Source organism: Meriones unguiculatus, chromosome 8 (assembly GCF_030254825.1).
Source record: "Meriones unguiculatus strain TT.TT164.6M chromosome 8, Bangor_MerUng_6.1, whole genome shotgun sequence".
Classification (NCBI taxonomy): Eukaryota; Metazoa; Chordata; class Mammalia; order Rodentia; family Muridae; genus Meriones; species Meriones unguiculatus.
Genome location: NC_083356.1, coordinates 112,595,644 through 112,620,378, shown reverse-complemented (window position 1 = coordinate 112,620,378; position 24,735 = coordinate 112,595,644). Strand labels below are relative to the sequence as shown.

The window sequence follows — 24,735 nt, the reverse complement described above, 5'->3', positions numbered from 1 at the left end:
AAGTGACAGAGTTGTGTATCTGACTGCCTACACCTGTGCCTGCAGAATAGCTACGTCTTTCAAAGTCATCTCCACCACATCAAGGTTTTTCCAGTTAAATTTGAAGGAAAATAGAAAGGCGGATTAGCCATCTGCCCAGCCCTACCCCACCTCAGAGTTCCATTCTTCCTTCTTTCCCTAGGTCTTCCTCACTACAGATAGAGGGACCACAGCTCTATCAAGAGCCATATCAACGGCTCTTTTCTCTTCCCAACAGGTTACACAAGTTGACAGCTGGTCCTCTGATCACAGTCTCCTGGCTCTTGGCTGTCCACCTCCCTCCACACCGTTGCTTCGAGCCAACCCAGCCTCTGCCACCTCTCCCTGAAATACCACAGCAGCCTCCTTTGTGTAGCCACCCTTCACAGCACAGCGAGCCCCCCATCACCACCACCACAATACGCTTGTGAAAACATAAACCCTGTCATATCATTCCGGGGCTGAGATCACTCTACTCCATTTTCACATAAAAAGCAACTCCCTAACACAGCTGCTGTGAGCCTTTATACCTGTCCTTATAGATCCTGTCCTTCTCCCTAGTCCCAGCTCCTCCTTCTACAGTTTCTCTAAGTAGGTAGCTGTAGTGTGACTTTTCCCCAGGAGACAGGGATAAAGGTCTGCTCGACCCAGACAGGCACCAGCGACAGAATAAAGAAACTGTATCTAACTCAAGTCCAGAGAACCTTTGAGAGTTTTGGAGTTACTAACACGCAGGCATGGTCCTGTGAAGTATCTTTGTTATCTTTACTGGATTTGGAGTCCTCGAGGAGACAAGCCTTCTAGCATGTCTTTGGGGCATTTCTGGAGAGCTCTGGCTGTGGAAGGAAGTCTACCCTAAGTAGGCCTATCTCCCTTCTCACAAACTGCTACTAGGCTAATTGAGCCTCCCCACCTGCTAAGCCTCTCAAATGTATCACAAGGAAATCAGTTTTTTTCTGTTAGGCATGAAAGAAATTACAGGCAGATTACGCTGCTACTGGCACCAGCCCATTGGCTAGGGTCTTGGACGGAGTAAAAAGAGGGAAAAGGAAGAAGTGAATGGAGAAGCAGAATTTACCTACTGTTCAGAATGGTGTTTTGTTTCTGACAGGTTCCAGGCCAGTGCTGTGGCCACAGCCTCTATAGGTAACCTCACCCACCATGGTTCTCAGCACAGCCACGGAGGCCCAGACCAGTCCTGAGGTCCCTGCTAAGTTAACGTCTTCCTTATCTCATTCTGCCCATCCTATCAGGCCCAATGAGCTGGTTTCAAACTGGGAATCTCACATGCATGCGCCTCCCGTGTGAGGAGCAATTCTCTCAGAAGAAAAAGAGTGAAAACTCAAGGTGAAGGGCCAGCCTAGCCTGGGTGAGACACTAGTTCAGAGAAGTCAAACAAGCAGACAGAAAGAAACCCAAACAACAGTAAATTTTTTTCACCCTAGCATATTTAGGAAGTTGAGACAGGGGGATCACAAGTTGGGGGACAGCCTGGACTAGAACAGTGAGCAGCTGTCTCAAAAAGATAAAAGCAGCAGCAGCAGCAGCAACAAATAACTTTCGTAACTTCAGCAATTTTTTTTCACATAATTTCACATTTTCTGGTGCTAAGAGCTGCACTGTGTTCTGCCCATGGCAGGAATTATTATTAAATTCTAGAATGAGCTACAAGTGATAGTATCTCCATCCAGATTCCTGCTCGGCTGCTTTACATGCTGTGTGTTAGATTAGCTTCCAGGAGAAGACGTAATGGTGTTTCAGGCCTAGCTCCCTACAACAATCTTGTTTGTTTTCCACTGAAACCTTGTTAAAATCCTTAACAAGAATAATAGTTATAAACTCAGGTTCTTTAGTATTTGCTTGCACAGACTGCATTTTACTGGTGAGTGTGGCTCGGGATTTCTACAGTTTATTTATTTATGACAAGTTAAACATTCGGCCAAAGTATATATTTTATGGTTAAATTAATCTGAGCTAGGAGAATTAGAGCAGCAATTGTGGCTCAGTCCTATCCCTGACAGAATGACCCTTAGAATGTCCTTATTTAACTCAGAGATACAGTATAACAAACACAGACTTCTGATTGGGAGCTGTTTCAGGATCGATTTACATCCAAATAAAAGGGCACTCCAGTGAGAGCGAATTAAGATGTTTAGGTACCAGGCATGTGGTATCCATCAAGACGGAAAGGCATATGTAAATCAGTCTCGTGGTGAGTGGGTAAGGGCAGAGGGGTGTAGCGCTCCGGGACTTCCTACGCGCTCATTTAACTTCTGCAACTTACGGGGCAGAGAGCAAAAGAGGCCTCAAAAACTCTCCCGGCATGCACAAGGACCTAGGTTTGATGCCCACCCAGCACTGCAGAAGAAAACAAATAATGACAATGATAACTAACGTAATTACTATCATTTTTCACTATCCCGGACATGCCAGCTTTAGAAATGAGTGGTGGGGACTTGACAGATGGTTTGGTGGGTAAGAATGCACGAGGAACCTGAGCTCGGAGCCCATGGCCGCGCATGTGACTGTAACACCACTGCGCGGGCGGGGGGCGGGGGATCAGGAGCTGGCCGACCACCAGCCTCGCTTCAGGCTCTGTGAGAGAACCTATCCTCTGGTAATAGAGTAGACAGTGTCAACTTAGAGCTCCTAACGCCCTCCTCTGGCTTCTGTGAGCACAGATACACATACCTGTACCGTTCATACAACAAACCAGCACATCAGTATAAGACAACGGGTGCCAGAGCAAAGGGTGGGGAGAGCAAGAACTTCAGGGGTTGACAAAAAAATAAAAGCACTGCCCTTTGTCCCTGTCTCCTGTGTAGACGCCAGCATCCAGTGCCCTGTGTGCAACTCAGGACATGAGACTTGTTGCAATAAAACTTTATCCCTAAAGAATGTGCTTGCTAGCCTGGTGCCTGCCTGTAATCCCAGTACTCTGGGAGGCAGAGGAACAATCGGATCACTGTGAGTTCGAGGCCAGACTGATCTACAGAGCGAGTCACCGAGAATACACATAGAAACCCTGTCTGGAAAAAAGCAAAACAAGACTGGCTGCATTGTCTTCCTCTGTGGCCTGGTAAGGCTGCCCTACCCCCTCAGGGGGAGGTGGTCAAAAAGCCCACCACTGAGTTCATGTCAGAGACAGCCCCTGTTCCCCTTACTAGGGAACCCACTTGGAGACTGAGCTGCCATAGGCTACATCTGTGCAGGGATTCTAGGTTTTCTCATGCATGGTCCTTGGTTGGAGTATCAGTCCCTGATAGGTTGGGGTCAGAGGGAAGTGGAGGAGGACCTCACCTATCAGTGGACTTGAGGAGGGGCATGGGAGGAGATGAGGAAGGGAGGGTGAGTTTGGGAGGGAATGAGGAAGGGGACTACAGCTGGGATACAAAGTGAATAAAGTGTACTTAATAAAAAATAAATTAAAAAAATAAACAAAACAAAACAAAAAACCAACCAACCAAATAAACAAAAAAGTGCCTTCTGTCAAGGGTGTAGCTCAACCACCTGGTCTTGCCTAGCTTTGCAACTAGCCTAGCTGGTTCCATTCCCCAAGTATTGCAAACAAACAAAAACAAAAAAGCTTTTTCCCCTCTCAGGAACAAGATATAATTGGGTGGCAAATGGTTACTCTGAATAATTGCTTAAGCAGGTGGAAGGCTAAACACTCCCCTTCTCTCTTCTTCATTCTCATTTTTTCCTCTTCTGGGAACCCTAAGCTCTAGGGAAACGTCTATTGTTTCAGCCCCTTACTTGATAAGACAATGGATACAAAGGGAACAATGACTTGAGACCTTCCACAAGCCCCCCCCCAGCTTTAGTACGTCTATGAAGCAAGCCATGTTTGACCCGAGAGACTGAACTAGAATACCAAAAGCTGCAGGTAAACCCTCACTTAAGCATGAGCTAACTTTATTTTCAGTTTCGAGTTTTTTATGCCTTGGAAATCACCGCTTTAATGAAATCCAAAGAATGATAAAATAATGCAAAAAGCATTTGATTAGACCCACAAAATAAATAAAGACTGTCTGCTAAATCCTGGCCCCTCCCATTTTTTTGAAAGCAAATTTTATTGGGCCACAGAACTGCTTGTTCTTGTTTTTGTTATCAATGCCCGTTTGTTTGAGCAGTGACAGCATGTTAGCTCACAAGTCCATGCACTAGCCCACTCCTAGGTTGCTTAGCCACCTATGATGTCATCATTGGTCGCTGCCGCCAGGGGCCCAGGATAAAAGGACCCCTGCCTCTTAGGTCTCTCTCTCTCTCTGTCCTCATGGCTCACTCAGGCGCTAACTCTCTTCTGCTTCCCTTCCCCTGAATAAACTCGTTCATATAATATTGGTTGTGTGCATGTCATCATTTTAATATAAGTACTAACGTGGCAGAGCTGAGTACTTGCAACAGCAGACCTGATACAAAGCCCTCAATACTTCGTGTGGGCTCCTTACAGGAAACCTTCGCCGCCGTCTAGATCAGGCTGCTCCTTGCCAGCGCACTCTTCAGCTATCATCTATTTTTCCAAATGGACTAGTTCAAGTCCTTTATGAGTTAGTTTTATTTCCCAACTGCAATAAAAGCTGCCTGTGTTTTGAGACTCCAGTGTGTAGCTTGGAATGCAGAGCCAGCACTTTTTGGAACATAAACACTTTGTCTCAATATACTTCTAGTACTTCTGCAACTCCCTAGGAAATGAGAAACATGTAGAAGCAACTAACAAAAATTCAGCTCTTGTTGAGAATATGCATCTTTCTTTCTAAATGCTCTCTGCTTGCCCCCAGGGTGACAAGGTAACTTTTACCAGTAACATTAAGAAAGCAGTTTTGCTCTTTGTCTTATTAGGGTTTCTATTGCTGTGGTGAAACAGCACGACCAAAAGCAACTTGGAGAGGAAAAAGTTTAATTGACTTACACGTCCTGAATCACAGTCCATTGAGGAAAAGGAAGGCAGGAACTCAAACAGAGAGGCAGGAGCGGATACAGAGGCCATGGAGGAGCGCTGCTTACCGGCCTGCTTTCTCATAGAACCCAGGACCACCTGCGCAAGGAGGTACGACTTACAACGGGCTGGTCCCGCCCACATTACTAGTTAAGAAAATGCTCTACAGGTTTGCCTAGAGCAAGATCTTATGGAAGCAATTTATCAATTGACAATCACCCCCTCAGATGACTATGACTTCTGTCCAGCTGACAAGGCAAACTTGCTTTCTCCTCCTCCTTCTCTTCTTTTTAAGTTTCATTCTTTATGCATACAAATATGAGTCTTCATGAGTTTCTGTGCACCCAGGGCAAATAGGAGCAGGACAGGATGTGAGATACCCTGGAACTGAAGTTGTAGGAAACGGGGAATGACCATGTGCTGGGACCTGAACCTGGCTCCTCCGTCTGTGCATAAGCACTGCTACCTACTGAACCATCTCTCCAGCCCCTTGGATTCACACTCTCCCGCTGCTACTTTTTGTTTTCAGTTTGCTAGTTTGGTTGGTTGGTTTTTGAGACAAAGTTTCTCTGTGTAGCCCTGGCTTCCCTGGAACTCTCTATGTAGATCACACTGGCCTCAAACCCAGAGATCTGCTTGCTTCTGTCTCCAGAGTGCCAGGTATAAAGGCATGCACCACCATCACCCAGCTTACTGCTGCTTTTTAAGCACATCTTCCTTGTTGGGAAGAAAGGAAAATATTTTCAATAATCAGCTTCAGAGTGAGTGGAGAAGGATTTTTTTTTTTTTAAGTCAGGTATCCAAAGATATAGGAGAGATTCTGTGCAGCCAGGTAATATCTTCCAGGGAATCTCATTTTCTTCCAGACTTAGTGAGCTTTTACCAGAGCCCGGTTAGGGAGCTGTGACCCTCTGAGAGTATTTGAGAGTCACAGATGGAAGGATCTCAATACTTACTAAACTCCTGCCACGTTCCTTCTCTACTCAGCCTGCTCCACTCAGCTGTTCTATCCTGATCCCGCCACAGACATGCTATGTAGCCTGGCAGTAGCACACAGGGGCCTGACTCCAAAGTTCTCACGCTGTAGTAGAAAGGTCTTGATGGCGTGTCTTCAAGTGCCATCCTCGAGGGAAGAGGAAGGCAGGCAGTTTTCATTCTCCAGCTGTGCCCACAAGATCAGACCCAGGCTGCAGAGGGGCAAGGGTAGTGGCCTGCCTAGGAGATGGCAGTCCCCCCTGTTGGAAAACAGTCATTGAGTTTTCTATGTAGCAACCACCAACCTTTGACTTCAGCCTTCCTGTAAGCCTTGCCAAAGACTAGGTATGTCAGAGCTTTTCCAAATTCAAGGGAAGACAGAAAAATCTCCGTTTTCCAATTCAAAATCAGGTATCTTTAAGCTGTCAATGTCAAAAGAATGGCTTGACTTATTTACCTGACTCTCCAGGACTAGAACAAACCCACTGAAAGTCTGACTTTGCGGGGGGGGGCACCTGAGTGGGTCAAATGACAGTATTTTGGGTGGCGTTGGTGGACGTGGTGTAAGCTTTCTACTCCTGCCAGCGGCTCTTCCACTTGCTTTGCGCTGCGCTTTTTGAAAAGCACATTCAAATTTTTATTAGCAATCACAGCAGAAAATGTACAACTTGGGAAATAAGACTAAGAGCGCCTAAAGCCCCTGTCTGCCACTTACAGCGTTTGAGGTGCGGGTCTTAAACTCATCTGTGAAGTGGAATCGCGCCTTAAACCTTGAAGGCACCAACAGGACATGTGTAAGTGTTTTGTACCACTTGTCGCCACCGCTAGACAGGACCCCAAAGAGATTCCCGTCAAAGATGTGACTCCATTTTTTTTTGTTAACTTGAACGCAGCTGGGAACCATATATTTTAACTCTCTAGGCTGCATTTGCAGTGGCACACTGCGGGAGTCTCCGCTTCATTTTTACCATCTTCCTTAGTGCTTTTGCTACATTAAAATCCATAGGGCTAAACAATTACCCATCTTGAAATGGCTCTCTAAAAAGTCATTTTACTGTTGAAATGTAATAGCAAATAATTTCCTGCAGAAGGCAATAAGCAGGGCTATTTACTCACAGCGATTGCAGCTTTTGTATTTGACTTCATAATGGGTTGCAGATGTGGAGACAGAGGCTCGCCCCGACCCTCCCCCAACGCTCAGCGCACCATATGGCACAGAGTCAGATTACACAGGACAAAGTCCGGTACTCAGGGACCCAGGAAGAAGGGAACAGAAGTTCGAGGCTTAGTTTTCACTGGTTCCTTCAGCCCGTCCATGGCTTCTGCTGTTGTCTGGCTGAGGAAAGTAAAATCCTGAAGGTGTGCAAAACTCTTAAGAAAATTTCAATGGACTTGAAAGGCCTCCAGGTTTACTAACAAGCAGGCAGGCATGTGTGTTAAATTTGTAGTGGCTTCTTGTTTACGTTTTTTGGGGTTTTTTTGTTTTGTTTTGTTTTGTTTTTTGCTTTTTAAGACAGGGTTTCTCTCGGAACTCACTCTGTAGACCAGGCTGGCCTTGAGCTCAGAAATCTGCCTGCCTCTGCCTCCCCAGTGCTGGCTTTTAGTGGCTTTTAATGGCTTTCAAGGTGAGCAGAAAGGGCCTGGAGAGACGCATATGTGACAATAGCCGAGTAGAAACGGTTTGCAGTCTGCTGAGAAACCTGACCGTCATGATTAAATCATGCCTCCCTCTAAGATGTCTGCACAGTGTGTGAGCGAAGATGTTGCAGCTACCAAAATGGAAAAAAAATGGCGTGTGCTTTGTTCACAGGTGTTGTTCCATAAACATGTTTAAGTGAGTGACAAGTCTTACACAGACAAACGAGACCAAGTATCGCCAGCTCAGATGGTGGGAAAGGAAGGTAGTCAAACTACAGTTCAGCCTGGGAGACTGGCCCCTTGAGCCGTCAACGCAACTGGGGATAAATTAAATGTGTTACATGTGACAATCCTACACTGAAAACAATTATGCTTTCCAATCTATTCACCTAAACAAAATGCCTACAGGTTTTTATTCATATAAAGATATTCTGTCACTGGATGAGAATGTAGCTTGATGTAGGTGGATAAGGATGGGGATCAGAGAGAACACCTATCTAGCATTCATAGGGCCTGGTTCCACCGTCAGGACCATAAACAGGTAAACAGCGAAATTGTCGTCACTTAAAATGCTTCAACTATGCCCCGGATGCACTTGGTAGCATGCTCAGGAGTCCAGACACCAGATTCTTTAAGTCTCCTGTAACCAAGCCTGCCCTCTCTGCAGAAGAACAGAAGAGGATGAATGAATGCAGCCTGGGAGCCCAGAGCCAAGGCAGGTGCCCCAGGAGAGACTGGAGGCCACCATCTGCGGTTCAGGGTTTCCCTCCCTACCTCAGCATGCCACTGCAGCCCTTCACCTAGTGACAGAAAGTCACATTAAAGAAATGACGACAGCCGCCAGAGAAGACGGCGGCGCCCCAGCGTCAGCGAGGTACGCGGTTCCTGCCCACAGGACACGGTGCCTGAAGGCAAGGGCATGGCACATCCATCACGTGCCGTCCTCCCGTAGGCAAACATGGGAGTCCAATTCTGGAATGGGGGAAACGTTGGTGTTTAGGGCTTGTTGGAAAAAGAGGATGCTTTCTGCTTCTAAAAGAAAGACTTTAGATGAATTATTGATTCCCACCATAGGAACCATCTGCTCAGGAATGAGATTCATCATTGCCTGGTTCTTACAGAAGAAAACACAGCGTCGTTTGCTTCATACATGTTTTATTTTCAGCACACCATAGCTTAGGAATTTGGATCTACTACTATCCCACGTGTAAACTGCAGGGAACGAGACCTTCGGGTGACTGGCACGTGCTCTAAGGATCCCTGCTGCAGGAAGGAAGGACACGATGAGTTTCCATGGTCTGTAGCTTCTCACGGTGGCTTGTGTAATAAAAAATTCGCTGTTGTTTAAAAGTCATGATACTGTCCCTTCTGACAACCATAATTCCTCTTCCTCGGCATTTTGACCAAGCACTGAACAGCACAAACTCAAATCATAACGCCTGGGCCAATGAGCCTAGTCTGCTACCATCTAGTCGGCCTTGGGTGTGTAATGGCTTACTCCACTCCCCAAAAATGCAAATGAGTACACACACCAAAACCCCAAGACACATGCCCAAAGCAAAACACACCAAAACCCCAAAACACAAGCCCAAAGTGAAAACTAAAAATAAAAGCAAACTTGCACATTTCCCTGTCCTGTAAACGACAGTCTTTCACAGAGGTACATCTCTTCAAAATACCACGGCGCGCGCACACGCATACTTTGATACCTTCTTTCTCTGCTCAACACAGCAGGCCAAATTTGCTCCTAGAGAGGGGGCATCCAACGATGAGTTTCACTTAGAAGGAGACAGAGTTACAGTGACCTCAGATGTCTACTCTAAGCCTTTCTCTGATGCCCATTAATATATGTGTGAACAAATTAAATGCACTGCCAGAAGAAGAACACTGCTGCTAATGTCTCAAGGGCTACTGGTTCCAGTGTGCTCCCTAATCAGGTAAAATATCATTTTCTTGGCTCCGAACACTATTTATTTTGCATCCTGCCAATCTTGAAAATAAATCCTGCTGTGTGGCATTTCCTCATAAATGCTTCCTGGTGCTCTGCAGTATTTGATTTCAAGCTGCCATTCCACCTTTATAAACATTTAGAACTTTCATAGCATGAAGGAAATGCCTAAAGAGCATACAAAAGCAACACTGGAGGCACACCAGCAGATTCTGTTTTACAGCAATATCTAGGGGTTTTTTTGTTTTTTTTCTGAAATATGACCAGAAATCTCTCTTTACAGCCAATATTGCATTCTCAATCTGAGTACAGAACACAAAATTAATACTTTGGAACTTCAGTACAGAGGCCTGGGTATCCACATGATACCCCCATGATTAGTAAGACAGAACATACAACGCCTCTAAGGATCTAACCCCAGGCCTCTAAGAAGCAGGAGAAAAGGAAACGGAAGTAGCATCAGTTGCCACGCGCTATCTGTAGTAAACAATAGGTCCTGAGCGCAATAGTGCAATCTTCCTTCGCGGGTCCAGCAATGCCAGTCTTAGTAAGGAGTCCGTGGCTGTGGCCGCTCGCATCTCAGGACTTAGCTGCGCGCAGGCCGGGGATTGGAGCTCCTGCTGGACTTCTGACTCTGAGTAGAATCACTAGCATCAGTTCTACCCGGGCCAAGATGACGGAGTTTCATATCCCAGCGCTGTGAAATGAAAATGAGAAAACAGTGACTCAGACACAGCTCAAGGTGCGTTATCCCTTTGATGTCAACTGAGGGAGACTGTGAAGTCAGGTCTCGAAGTGTTTCAGTACTTTTCAGAAAGTCTACAGTCTCCATCCCGGGTAACAAAGGGGCTGACAATGCTCTGATTAGTACTTTTCAGAAAGTCTCTATCCCGGGATAACAAAGGGGCTGACAACGCTCTGATTGCATAACCCACAATGGAGACCATCTCATCCGTGGGACTTTCAGTGATGCCGGCATCCCAAAACTTAGAACTAAAATTCCATGTCTGTAAATGATGCAGAAGTCAACAGTATCTATCCTTTCTGAATTTATATTCAAGCAGAAGGTTTACGCTGACAGTTTGAAAGAAGGGCTATTTTTCATTATTTTCTGTTGGGGTTGATCTGATGCTTGTATTTTGATGCTAACTACTGGCCCTCAAGATCTGGTTGCTGCCCTATCTTTGTTGTGTAAAACTGCCTAAGACATTATTCCTGATTGGTTGATTAAAAGGCCTAAAACCTGGGCAGGGCAGAATGGGGTACGAGTGGCTAAGGTTCCCGGGCTTTGGGATCAGGAGCATCATGGGAAACCGGAGACAGGTGGGAAGAGAGGAGGAAGGAGGAAGATACGATGGATTAGCATGAAGGAACCACATGGGCTTGGAGGAAGGACTCTGTGGATGGAGAAAACACCAAGATAAAAAACATAAGCAAGTATTTATAAGATTATGGGTGGAAGAGAGCCTAGTTAGGAATGGTCAAGGGGAAGGGCACTGGATGGGGGCTGGGAGGTGGATTTTAAAGGTTAATGAGACAGCGAAAGTGAATTGTAAAATGTAACGGGTGTCTGCGTCTTACTGATTGTGAGAGCAGATTAAATGATACTGCCCTAACAATCACAGGGCAAATAATAAATATTAAATAGTTCAACACCCATGTATTTACAATAACGATTTTCTTAAGACCAAAGCAACATAAACTTTTAAAAGTTAATTGAGTGTCCAGGGAGAGGGCACAGGGTAAAAACCTAATGCTTGGTAGCTGGAATCTGGGTAAAAGCCAGGTGGAGTGGTGCAAGTCTATCATCTCAGTGCTGACAGGTGGGTCCCTGTAGCTCTGGGCTCGGTGCATCTTGCCTAATCAGTGAGTGTGGGTTTCAGGGAATGACCTTGTCTCAAAAAGTGAGGTAGAGAGCAATTGAGGAAGACACTTAGTGGGGACTTCTAGCCAGCATATGCACAGTCACCAGCACACACAAGTGCACATACGTGAACATACACACACAATGCGAGCTGATTTAAATAGTGAAAACAGAGTAAAAATGTGTCTGTAGGATATTTTTCTAATATTTATAAATTACAGCAAAACTGAAGATCCTGTTCCATCACATGTTGTTTGTCTTTTTAAGATTTATTTATTGAATATACAATGTTCTGCCTGCATGTGCTCCTACATGCCAGATACCATTAGAGATGGTTATAAGCCACCATGTGGTTGCTGAGAATTGAACTCAGGTCCTTTAGGAAAAGCAGCCAATGCTCTTAACCTCTGAGCCATCTCTCCAGCCCCCTCTGCCATAAGTTTTACAATGCATGCATTGTGGGGTTTTTGCTTGTTTGTTAGTTTTGGTCTGTTTGTTGTATGCATTGTTTTTAATAAGAAAAGTCATACTTACTTGTATCTCATATGAAAAATGTCAATAGTGTTTATTTCTGATATAAGATATTAAATGGCAGTTGCTGAAAGTGTAGGAAGTGATAGGAGCATCTGTACTTGACAAGCTCCAGTGAACACAGAAATCATCAGAGGATCCTGCTGAGAACAGGTTCATGAGCTCTGAAGGGGGCCCATGGTTTCCACAGGTCAGGAGCACCCACGTGACCCCTGGGCTGCTGGTTCAATGACCTCACTTTCAGAAGCAAGAAGCTAATGTCAGATGGCCCAAGTTCTGAATCTAACTCATACTCACCATGCAAAGCTTTTTAACTTAATAACATTTTTATTGTTTCCACATCGAGATTAATAACAACAATAGGATCATTCTGAAGATTGAAGAATTACAAAGTACAGAGCACAGAATAAGTTAGTTATTACTATTTTTTTCTATTAAAATATATCTTTATCTTGGCAGACTTTATTCCACAATAATATTGCTTTCATATTTAAAAAATAATCTGATTTTTAACTCTCTCCAAGGTAATCCAAATATCTTGATTTGAACAAATGGCTTTCATGGAACATAAACAATCATTTATATAGAAGAACGGTGAAAGGTCTTTTTTAAACGGCCTTCTGCTCAGAGAAAGATCAGCTGTAAAGAGCAACTCTGACTGAATTTTAAAAATGACATCCCCATAAAAGTCTTTTAAGCATTCCCAAGTTAACTGATCCTAATAATTCCAGCCAGAATAGATTTTACTCCCAAACTTCTGGCTCAGAGCATAAACATGAACTAAAGATTGACCCATTAGGTCTGGAGCTATACTTGCTGAAGCCAGGCAGTGGTGGCCTTTAGTCCCAGCACTGTGGGGGCAGAGGGAGGTTGATCTCCGAGTTTGAGGCCAGCCTGGTCTACATAATGACTTCTAGGACAACACGGGCTACGCAGAGAAACCCTCTCTCAAGAACAAAACAAATCAACAATAACAAAAACCCAGCTGCTGATCTTGCAGAGAACCAGAAGTTCCCAGCACCAAAGAGACAGCCAACAAATGTCTATAACTCCAGTTCCTTGGGATCCCATGCCCTCTTCTGGCCTTCTTGGGCACCACGCTCTTATGCATATATATGCAGAGAGAGAGAATAGTCATATGTATAAAATAAAAATTTAAGAATATTTTTAAAAAGAAAAATAACAGAAGAGAACCAGGTGCAGTGATACATTACGATAATACAAACATCAGTGCAGGAAGACTGCAGAAAGGTTAAGGCCAGCCGGTGCTGCAGAGTAGGTACCAGTCCAGCCTTTGCTAAATCAAAACTATCAGTCCAGCCAGAGCTACATAGCAAAACACTGTCTCAAAACAACAAAGAAAATTATTCAAGTTACTGGTTTATTGTTTCCTATTAGTGTGTTTAAATTAAGTCTGAGAAATTCAATGATTTCATAAAAACTACTATTTCCCTGTAGGAAGCGATGGGAAATAAATCAACCAGGCCACAAAACAGGACAAGCCACACATCCCAGTGAAAACATAACCAGCCAGGCTTGTTACACAAGCTCTTCCAACTGGTACCGGAATTTAGGACACATTTCTGTTCTGCACTGGGAAGCGGAAAACAGACTTGAAAGGATGAAAGGAGATCCCAGTGTTATGAAGAAGAGACTAATAATTAGACACCAGGTTAATTGACAAAGGATGCAAACAGGGAGCGCTTGCACTCAGCCCTTGAAATGCATCTCACCCCTGACAGAAACACTGGGAACACAAGGAATTCGGAGGGGACAGTTCCTTTCTATGACTGCGTGCTGTCCTCGTTCTCTAGGTCACTGACTCAAGCATCTGCCTAGGGCTGTTTAACTTACTTCCCCCATTACTTCCCAAGTGTTCCCGAGCTTCCAGCTCTCAGAGGAATGTATTAGGTTTGGTACAGTTCCCGCTGCCAGCCCTGACCCCAGCAGGCATCCTAGGAGATTCTGCACCCCCATTTGCATTTCCCCAAATTGTTCTTCTCCATGAGAGATGTGTGTGCTAGTACAATAATAAGAAATGCAGAATTTTTTTTAACTGAGCAGTGTAATGTACTACTTGATTTTTGAGATATAAGTTGGAGGCTCTTACTCTAAAATGTTAAAGCCACGTCACTGTTCCAAGCACCCACTTCTTCACTGAACACTGGGGCAGACGCTTGTTCATAGAATTCATTTCTGTACTTTGGACAATGTAGTATTCTTCTATTTGTCAATCATATTTTTCTCCCTTCTCAGGGAAGACCAATTTGTTTAGAAACAATGAAAACCTCCATTTGCTCTCCAAACTGGACATGGACACAGCACGTGTCCTTACCAAAAGATCTAAGGTAGAGATTTCAGATCGAGTTCTTGGAAACCCATGTTTGCCTCCTCCCTTCTTTCTGCCTGAAATGAAGGATGGTGTTGGAGGCAGAACAGCCCTGTGTGACTTCTATAAAGATGGAAACCATATCCTACCACGGCAGAGCGATGAGCTGTCAGGAGGCCGGCCCTGGAGCTATAGTAGGAAGCCAGCCTGTCAGGACTGGCTAGCTACAGGTATTCTCACAAGAAATTAGGGCAACTGTAGCTATAGCTTTGATACAGGAAATCTATTCCTTACATGAATTGACATTAAAGACAATTTCAGTTTTTAAAATAGTCATGTGTGTGGATGTTATATGTGTATGTTCTCATATAGTTAGGGTGACTATTTAATTATATGAGGGATAGTTTTCTATGAACTTTATTACCAAGCTTTTTCTGGTTCTGGGAACTGAACATGCAGTGTTTGCTAGAAAGCATTATACCAGGGAGCTCAGGCCCAGCATTTTAATACTTTGACATAAAATCCAAGCTTACCTTGACTTTCTTTCCAAGACGATCCTTCCACTTCTCAGCTATAGAGCCTTCAACCAAGAGTAACCTGCATTTTAAAAATCAAATGATAACTTTTGAACAATCAAGGTACAGAACTGAAAAATTCAAGGAATTGCTGGTTAGAAAAAACTAAACATGTTTGTCCTAGAATACAAACACCAGAGAGATGGAAAGGGTCTTAGCTATTTAGGAGTCATGAACCCCCTTTCAGAAATAAACAAAGCTATGATCCCTCTTTCCAGAAAAAAAAAATCTAGACCCATAAACTGTGCTCACACCTTCTTCTATCCAATATACAAAAGTAAAAGATAGCCACAGTCCCCAAGAAAGCAGGAAGAGCCCAGCACCAGAGCGACGCGTATGGATGAACCGACGCGTGAAGGCTAGGAAGGAAAACAAAGGACCGTGAGTCCTTCCCGGGGAGTTACCTGGAGCGCTCTTCGTCCTCGTAGCCCATGATGATATATTCCTCATTAACATGGAGCGGGGGGCAGAGGCAGCCAGAGGTGGCGTGAAGGCTGACGGTGTCCCTCGGGATGTTCACCAGCGACGCCTTCAGAATGTCCTTCACCTCCAGGATGGCCGTCACGTCATGGCACTTCGTCTTCACCTCTTTAACCCTAGCCCGGATGACTGGGTAAAAGAAGGCAGGTCTGGTTTGTATGACACTCAGTAGGCCCACCATTCTAAGAAAGCCAGTAGGCTTCTTTCTGGCCCGTTCCTCTCAGTTTCATGCTCAATGGTTAGAAAGGAAATGTCAGGCAGACATTTTTCCTTAGAGAAGACGCCATACCTGCGTTCTCCGCACTCAGCCCTCTTTCCCTGCCAGTTTGTGTCTGTATCTGTGTGTATGTACATTGGTGTTTATATATGCATGTGTGTGTGCAAGCTGACTGAATACACTTTCCCCGTGGCTTCATGTTGGATATATGGATGCAATTTCACCCTGTAAAGGCCCAGACCCAACTTTATGCTTCGTTTCTTCACTGGGATTCTTCAGTTGATCATTTTCCTCAAGGCAGGGTCTCTTCGGGGCTACAGCTCAGTCTTGTTTAGTAGTTCCTCTGTCTCTTTGCCTCCCTCAGCTCATCTCACCATTCAGGCATCCGCACTTTCCTTCATGTCAGAGTTAAGCCCCGTGTTCCTTTAGGTACACTGAACATTCTTCTTGAGGAGACTTTGTCCGTTAGACCTGTGTCCTCCTTGGGCCTTGCACTCGGCTACTCTGCCGCCCCACACCCCTGCTGAGTGATGCAGGGCCTTCCTGCATGCCAGCTGCATCGCTCTCCTGCCCACCATGCAAGGAGCGGCCCTTCAAGTGGCGGGACCCAGAGGCTGGAAGGAGCCTTTCCTTTGTGCTCCTGTGTCTCTCCCTTGGAGGAGCCGCATTGGGTAGATCTACCTCCAACATGTAGGCATTTCTACAGGAGAGTTTTACTGTTTTTAAAAAAGAAAGATGTAAAGGCAACAGCTCATAGAAAGTCCACAGCAACATCTCAGGAAGCCCTGTCATATTGATACGGTGTCACAGAGGGGACACAGTGTAGCCAAGTGAAGCCACTTCCAGCAAGCTCTGCAGGTAGGACTACAAACTCCCACTTGCAGGCCCTTCCATGTATTTGAGATGTTCAGGTGGGACTGATAAAATCCCTCCATATCTATATCAAACCAGCTGGTAATCCAATTCTCCGCCAGGGCTCTACCTTCATCACGGTAACTTAATGGTCTACCACTACGGCAAGCCACAAGACAGGGATTCGGTTGCCAAAATCTGTAAATCTTTAAGACGGAGCCTTGTTTTTGCTTCATGAATACTTCAGTCTTCAGGAACTTTATAGCAATGCAAGCAAGGTCACACTGCCCAGCTGGCCCTGCCTGACTGGCAAGGGAAGACCTTGCTCGTCCTGTTCTCTCGGCCTTGTATTTTGACAAGAGATAACGTTTTCCTTCCAGACGGTACAGCCAACTAACAGACATGTTTGTGTGGGTCCCGGCGTAAATGAATGTGCCTCACAGAGCCCATCAACCATTAGTGATGAGTGAGCTGTGCCAATGTTCTCAAGCTAATGATTTCTTTACCCAGTGCAGCCACTATTTTCATTGGAAATTTTTAGCACATGTACCTACTCCAAAAAAAATACCTCTCCACAACACCTACTTTATTATTTAAGTAATTTTGCTAAAAACTGACAATGTTTTTTTTTTTTTTTTTTTACTGAATTAGTCAAGAATGAGGTGGGGGTTTTATATGAATTAGCAATTGTTCCTGGCTGTACCTTGTTTTCTCAATAGATACATACAAATACATAAAGTAAAAATCACTGTATTTTGAAACAAAAACATTTCCCTTTCATTAGCTTGCCTTCTAGCCAAGCACTGGAGTGCCTGCTTCCCCCAAAGAATCTGTAAGTCCCACCTAAAAACCAATCTTTAAATAATAGGTGGCCTGGTTAGTGTCTGGCTATAAAAAAAATATTTTTCTTCTCCAGTAGTGATTGGGGAAACACAGGATGGCCTTGAACTTGCAACACCACTGCAGCTGGCCTTGAACTCTTGATCCTCTTGCCTTATTCCTATGTTCTGGGACAGGATACAGATGTGAGAGATGTGAGCCACCTTACAAGCTCCTCCTCCTCATCAGCTGTGATCCACATCTGATCCTAGGTTGTAACACTCACTCAGCCGTCTTCCCTAAAAGCTCTTTCTGATGATTTGTAGCTGTTAATACTTTAACTTTCAATCGTAAGGGCACCACCAGCTATCGCATTACTAAGGAAGCTGGGTAAAGTTAAAAGCAGTGAGTGAAGATGAGTAAAAATAACTTTCTTTGAAATAAATTTTTTACTGTTAGTGTTTGTAGTGTGTGTTGTTTGTTTGTTGCTGCTTTTTGTTTGTTTGAGAACAGGCTCTGGTGTACCCCAGGCTAGCCTCCAACTTGTTACATAGCTAGATGACACTGAACTGCACAACCAGTTTAGGTGCTGATGATCTAATCCACGGTTCTGTGCAAGCCTTCTGCCAGGGCCCTGCTAGGAAATTATGTTTGCCCTGTATGAAATTATGTTTTAATTTGTATCATAATTATATTTAAAAGCTCACACAGCCTTTATCGATCTTAAAAAGCTACCCTTCGAAAAAGCACAAAGAACCCCTTCTCCTGCAATCTCATCAGTTTTCGTAAGGGGAGGAGGGGCTTTCAGGTAATTAGCCAGGCATTTGATTCTTAGAAAAACTAAACCCTTAGCCCAGGGACATCTGTCTCTCCCTGGGATGTCTGTCTGTCACTAACCAAGAGCCGCTAAGGTCCTGCTGAAGATAACTAGCTGACCTGGTAGCTCATGCCCATCACTCTAGTGCTGGACAGACTGTTCAGGAGCAGCCTGGGCAGAGCAAGTTCTAAGCTAGCCTTCCAAGTGCAGAATTCCTGCCTAAAAATAAACAGATTGTAAGCAAAAGTTAAAAACTGGTTCCACTGGAGATCCTTATGAAAGGATCATTTGATGAAGCCCCCACAAGGAGTCACAACCCACAGGTTGAGCACCACTGCTCCAGAAGTTGAAACAAATCTCTGCATGTCCTAAGTCCTCTACAGTAAGGCACATAAAGGCAAAATCGTTTTCATCATACAGTTCCTTTTAGAAGTCCCTGTAGCCCACATATTAACTCGGGATCCGACACTGGCATGACCTTGCTGGTCTCACCAACAGGCTGAGCAATCCCAAATCAACACAATGTACACGTGGAAACTTCCACACCTGTCCTCAGGTGACAGCTAGTTTGAAATGTTGTCCGGGAGCTTAAACTTGGCTCCCGTTCCAAGGATCCACAAATATTCCAAAATACAAAATGAAAGCCTATCATCCTAAATACTCTGGCCCCAAGCATCCTGGATGAGGGACATTTGACCTCTCCTTGAAAACCAATTCCAGTAAAAGCCTGTGGAATTCGCTAGCACTGAGCAGACCTCTGTGTTAGCAGCTGAAGAACTCCGGTGACTGCCTCTCATAAGCATGACCGTCAGTGGGATTTACTGAAGCACAGCAGTACCCAAATAATAATAAAAGAAGGGGCAGCGTTGGCTCAGCCATCACTCATAAAATCAGGGTAAGAGGAGTGCTCAGAACTCTGGGATAATTAAATGAGATAATACATGGAATGCGTGTAAAATAGTGCCTGGTGGAGATGGCAGCCTCCCATCACATCAGCCAGCTCTGTTGGTACAGGTTTCAGTTAGCATGTGGCTCATCAAAATGTTACGTTTGGTCAAACTGAATAGCAAGACACCCCCTTAGAGGAATACCAACAACTATTAGGGATTGTTTCCCAGTGTCCTTCCTCTCCCCAGTGGAGCACAGCTGGAACCCAGGTTCCAACCCAGAGACAAGGACTTCTGCTTTGAAACGATCTCTGGGCATCCGGTGCTTCGGTTTAACAAACAATAAAAACGCTGCCTGATGCCGTCACAATCAGGCATCTGACGGGAACTCTGCCACCCCGACGCACTTTAACTAGCTGAAGCTGGGGACAGCACTCGTAGGTGCCCCTCTTCGTGCGCAAGCCCGTGTGTGTGCGTGCAAGGGTGTCGCGTCATCCCCGCCCGCGGCCTGCGGCCGAGCGGCCTGCGAGCGGGCGGCCCAGGCGCCCTTACCGTAGTTGTAGTTGTTGCGGAAGTAGGTCTTCTGAGTGGCTCTGACGGGCTTACACGCGCAGCGCTCTGAAAGACAGGCAAGGGCACGTGACTCCCACAGCGGCTGCTGCAGGGGCCTCCGCCCCGCTTCTCCCGAACCTGACCTGCCGTCCGTCCATCCTCGCGGCCTGTTCCCGGCTGTTCTCAGCAGGCTCCCGAGCTCCCACCCAAACCCTCCCGGGACACGGCTCTGCACCCCAGCCTCCCGCTCGCTCCGTGAATGCTCCCAGCGGGTGGCTGCCTGGCGTGGCCCCGCGGAAGACCGCGTGCTGCGCGCGCGCTTTTTACAGACTTCGTGGCCTTTCACACGCGTTAGCTCCCGGATCAGAAAGCCACTCAAGGTGAGGAACCAGGCTTGCCACCCGAGCCCATCCCGCAGGCAGAGCAGCTGCCGTCCATCGAAACGGTATTTCTTTGCTTGCTGCAGAGAAAAATGCATCTTTTTAAAGTATAAATTCTGTATATTAAAAATATATGCTAATAGTCAGCACTGAAATAATATGCATCTAAGTAACATTATACAGACCGAACAGGTTGTATTTCTATATTTAGGAATGTATGTGTGTGACATGTATGTTATAGATGATACATGTATGACAACAATTAAAGAAAAAGAGGCCATGAATCTGAGAGAGAGTGAGGGGGTTATACAGGTATATGAGAGGGGCTAGGGGGAGAAATGGGAAGGGGGAAAGGATGTAATTTAAAACTTCAAAAATTAAAAATTATCAATAGTAAAAATAAATCTTAAAAGATAGCTTTGGGTGGTGTAAAAGCCCTGATGGTCTGAACATTTCCAGCTGTAGATAACCTTACATTTTCAAGGGTACATTTTTAAACCTTTTACGGAAAAACTATACTACCGAAATTCTTAGCTGAGGAACTGGAGTTAGGGATATAGCTTAATTATAATGTATATGCTTTGATGGATAAAGCCCTAAGTTCTATCCGTAATAACACACACATATGCACATGTACACACACACGCACACGCATGCACTCACACAGGCATGCACTGACTCATACAATGTACGCATGGCAAAGAGCCTGTAGAGTCAATGTAAAAAGAAAATTTCCTTGGAAATTATTTGATGATGTGTAAAGGTCTCTTCAAGTCAGTACCTCTGAGAAAGCCCCACTGAGCATGCGAATCAGAGAAAGAGCGCATTTTATTTGCTCTGTTTAAAAAGTGTTTCATGTTACTTTGGGGACCAATGAAAAGTAGACCCCCGTGTTGACCATTTGCTATTATATTTACCATCACATGTGCATGGGTATTTTGTCAGCATGTTTGTCTGTCTGTCTGTGCACCACCCATGTGCAGTGCCTTTGGAGGCATTGGCTTCTCTGGAACTGAAGTTATAAATGGTTGTGAGTTGCCCTTAGGTGCGGGAATCAAACCCGTGTCCTCTGGAAGACCAGCTCTTCGTGTTGTGCCATCTCTCCAGCCGCCTCTCTGTAAATTTTTAATTGCATATTTATTTTATATAAATGTATTGTGTATATGTGTATGTGGGAGGGGTGCACACACAGCACAATGCATGAGTGAGTGCAGGTCATAGAAAAACGTCCAGGAGTCGGCTCTCTTTCTACCACGTGGGGCCTGGGATTGAACTCAAGCCATGAAGCTTGGCAGCTGGTGCCTTTTCCTGATAGATGAGCTGTCTTGCCTGCCTCTCGTATTTTCTAATCAACATTGACTTCATCAGAGCAGGAATCGTCCCCACCACAGTGGTAACAGGAATGCGTCACAGCTGCACAGGGCATCTTCCCTCCTTTAATCTGCTGGAATTACAGGCGTGTGCCACCATGCCTGGCTTAGCTCTTAGAATTGCTACACACAAATATCCATCTAGTTTGATTATCTAATAGTTCAATATTTGATCAAGAGAACAAGTAGAAATTTTCAGCCACCAAGTAGAAATGTACACAAATGTGTATTTCCATCTACACATCATTATTTAATCCAAACATATTCATACCTTATCTTAATAAATACAAAGCACTATCTCACTTCTAAGTCACACACACACACACACACACACACACACACACACAACCACTATGTCTGCAAAGTCTAAGCACTAGGAAAATACAAAAAGCCATGGAAATAGAAACTGCACACTTCATTTACTGCAGTTTTTGTGTCCACCACCATAAAACAAGCTGTAACAGTTTATTTTTCCTTCCTATCAACAGTTTCATTTCTTCATGCTTGGACATAGGATCAAGCCAAGAGAATTAACATTATTCCTAGTGTAACTGTTCATGTCCTTCCCCCTCCCAGATTCCTAGCGAGACAAAGACTTTACATTTTGGGTTCTATGATGGTAAAATGAAATATGTTACTGAACTTTGCATTTTAAAAATGTATGTTGAGAATAAAAATCTTATAAAAGAATTATAGGCTGCCTTAGTGGTTTATTTTAGGGGAACTTTTAATTAAAGGGGCTGATTTTTATTTTTTTAAAAAGTGATGAGCCAAGTTTTTAAAGGTGGACAGTTTTGCTGTTCGACACTTAGTCCCTTTAAGCACAATTCCCTACTGGGAGGCAGAGCCGCACTCATCCCAAGACTTAGGCTCCTGTTCCTGTTCTTCCCTGTCACTCAATTCTTTCAGCCACTCTGCTGGAAATATGGTTGATCATGCTAGTAGAAACAGGAGTTGATCACCTTAGACAAATGAGAAAAACTAACACACTCAACACCCCAGAGAACCGTAACCGCAGGGATACATCCGCCCTTATCGCAGGGACAGAGTTAGCATTCATAAGGGCCTGGAGTCCACCCCCAGCGCTGAGATGCCCCAAGATGCAGTGTTGGGCTGATGTTCCCGCCTACTGTCTCTAAATCAGGCTTCTGGTAAGGCTAAGCCACAGGGGCAATGATTATGCCCTTCAGCAGCCAGGTTTGATCACGACAGCCTCGCTTATTAGAAACACATGGAATATTATTTTTATATGTGTTTAAGAGATGTAAACAATTCCAAAGACCTGAAACAATTATAAAACATATTACTGGCTTGGTTTTTGCTGTTTAATACAACCTTTTCTGAGATCAGGCTTTAGTGTGGTTCAACTTTCTAACTCGTCCTGACCTCTGTTTGAACTCATTTTGATCTCACTCACATCTGTAAGACTATAATTAACTTCACCGATGTCAACAACCCATAAACCAATTATGACTTTGGAATATTGCTATCTTCAAGTAGATATTTTTATGATTTTTCTAAGAAAGTATCTATAGTCTATACCTCAAACTTATGGCCAAAATGTAGGGGAAGAGGAGAAAACACAACTGTGCGCATTTTGTTTCCATTGCTCTTCCACAACAGACCATTCTAATGAGATCACAGTGTGTTTTATTTTGTGCCAAAAGTACATGCACTTGCATCTGACCCAAGGTCCACTTGTCCTCTTCTTTCTATTCTAAGACACGTAAGACAGCAGATTTTTAAAGATTCACAAAATAAATTATTACATGAAGACCTACACCCACAACTCTGACCCTACTGTGCTTTCAACTATCTAAAAGCAGTGTTCCTAAGTCTGTCCTTAGGGAGTTTTAGACACCTGTTAATATCTACAACACCATGCCTGTGTCTCCATGTTGTAGAAAAGACAGCGTCCTCTACTTCACAACCCCGGAACAATCAAGCTTCCCTATGAGGTAGGAAAGGGAACATCTGTTGGAGTCTTCCAGTCACTGGTGTGTTCATTCATTGGCTGTGCTAATATTTACTTGGCATGTGCCACATTCTAGCTCTGTCTCAGGACTATAGGACACCCGATAAGCAGCATGGCCAGTGTAAAGGGCACAAAATAACAACACACAAGACAATCTATGTGTGTATGTGTGTGTGTGAAGGAAAAAATACATCATGTATGTGCAATGCATGAGTCGATGATCTAAGGCACTGAGGTTTCATAGTCCTCTGTGGTGGTCTTCAGATATAAACCTAGAAAAGTGAGCTGTGGATATCCAGTCAAGAAAAACTCCTTTCTAACTTGATGAAAGAGAGAGAGAGAGAGAGAGAGAGAGAGAGAGAGAGAGAGAAAAGAAAGAAGAGAGAAAGAAAAAGAAAGAAAGAAAGAAGGAAAGAAGGAAGGAAGGAAAGAAGGAAGGAAGGAAAGAAGGAAGAAAGGAAAGATAGAAAGAAAGAGGAAGGAAGGAAGGAAGACAGGAAGAAAGAAAAGAGAGAGAGAGAGAGAAGAAAGAAATCTACACAGAGGAGACTGAGGAGGAACAAGGGGAAATGCTGGAGGAGGAAACACAAGGGGATGAAGCCACAAAATCTGGATAAACAGGAAATTCTAAGGGGGAAGGAGTGCAATCTCTTGGTAAAATAACCATCAAAGCTTAAGTTAGTTAAGAAATAAAAGGGTCTGTTGAATTCAGTTGGCAAGGAGACAAGTCCCGAAGAAAAAGAAAAAAGCGACGAGGGCTTTGAGAGCCAGGCACTCAACCACTAGACAGCAGGTAAGGACAGAGGGCACTGGCGTTGACAGGAGGATGGGTTTGTCAGTGGAGATGAGAGCTGTGTCTTCAACAGTGGTTACTCTCTTGTTGAAGGATGGAGTGATGCTGTCGGCTATGGGACAAGAGGATAAGGACATAGCTGTGGGGTATGAGGAGAGAGAATGGGACTGGAGCTCTCAATGGAAGGGCATGCTCTGAGGGAGCTCACAAACTGCTTCTTCAATAAAGTTTCTTTTCTGAAGTGTGTCAGTCACAGACTTGAGTGATTTACCCCATTGAGTTGGGTTGAAAATTTGCCACAAAATGAGAGAGAAAAAAGTGAATTGAAGATATTTTCAAGGAAAACCATTTATTCTCATAAACAATAAAATCTCACAGGGCTGAAGAAGTCAGATACTAACTGGTGGTTGATGGGCGGCAACAGCGGAGTGAAAGCACTCAGAGCCACAGGTCCAGAGGGATCATCCAAAGGAAGAGCAGAAGTGGGTAACAGGAGGGAGGTTTGATATTAAGATTACAAAGCCAGAACCATCACTACATGGCCAAGTAAAGCCTGCCCCACCCGCTGGCTGGGGTGGAGCAGGGCACAGGGGAGGATGCTAGCTCATCTGCTGGTCGGAAATCGTCCCAACACAACAGGGCGGGCATCCGACTTGTTCCGGCATCTTTCTGATCGAGGGTAGTCTAGAAACTATGTGTACTCTAGAAGGTTCATTCCACTACTCTTCTAGAAACAGACAGGAAAAGATTCTGAGGGTCCACCCTGTGGCCAAGCA

The 24,735-nt window shown here is 44.6% G+C and overlaps 1 protein-coding gene across 1 annotated transcript in view; it reads right to left on the bottom strand.

Moving 5' to 3' along the window:
• Positions 1-8,708: 8,708 nt before the first annotated feature.
• Positions 8,709-24,735, bottom strand: part of Frzb (frizzled related protein) — a 30,725-nt gene continuing 14,698 nt past the window's right edge. Inside the window, exons 3-6 of the mRNA XM_060390388.1 lie at positions 19,442-19,507; positions 15,222-15,426; positions 14,776-14,839; positions 8,709-10,215 (exon numbers count right to left, since the gene is read on the bottom strand). Of these exons, the coding sequence (XP_060246371.1) occupies positions 10,105-10,215; positions 14,776-14,839; positions 15,222-15,426; positions 19,442-19,507 (446 nt within the window). The 3' untranslated portion in view covers positions 8,709-10,104. The remainder of the gene's footprint in view (positions 10,216-14,775; positions 14,840-15,221; positions 15,427-19,441; positions 19,508-24,735) is intronic.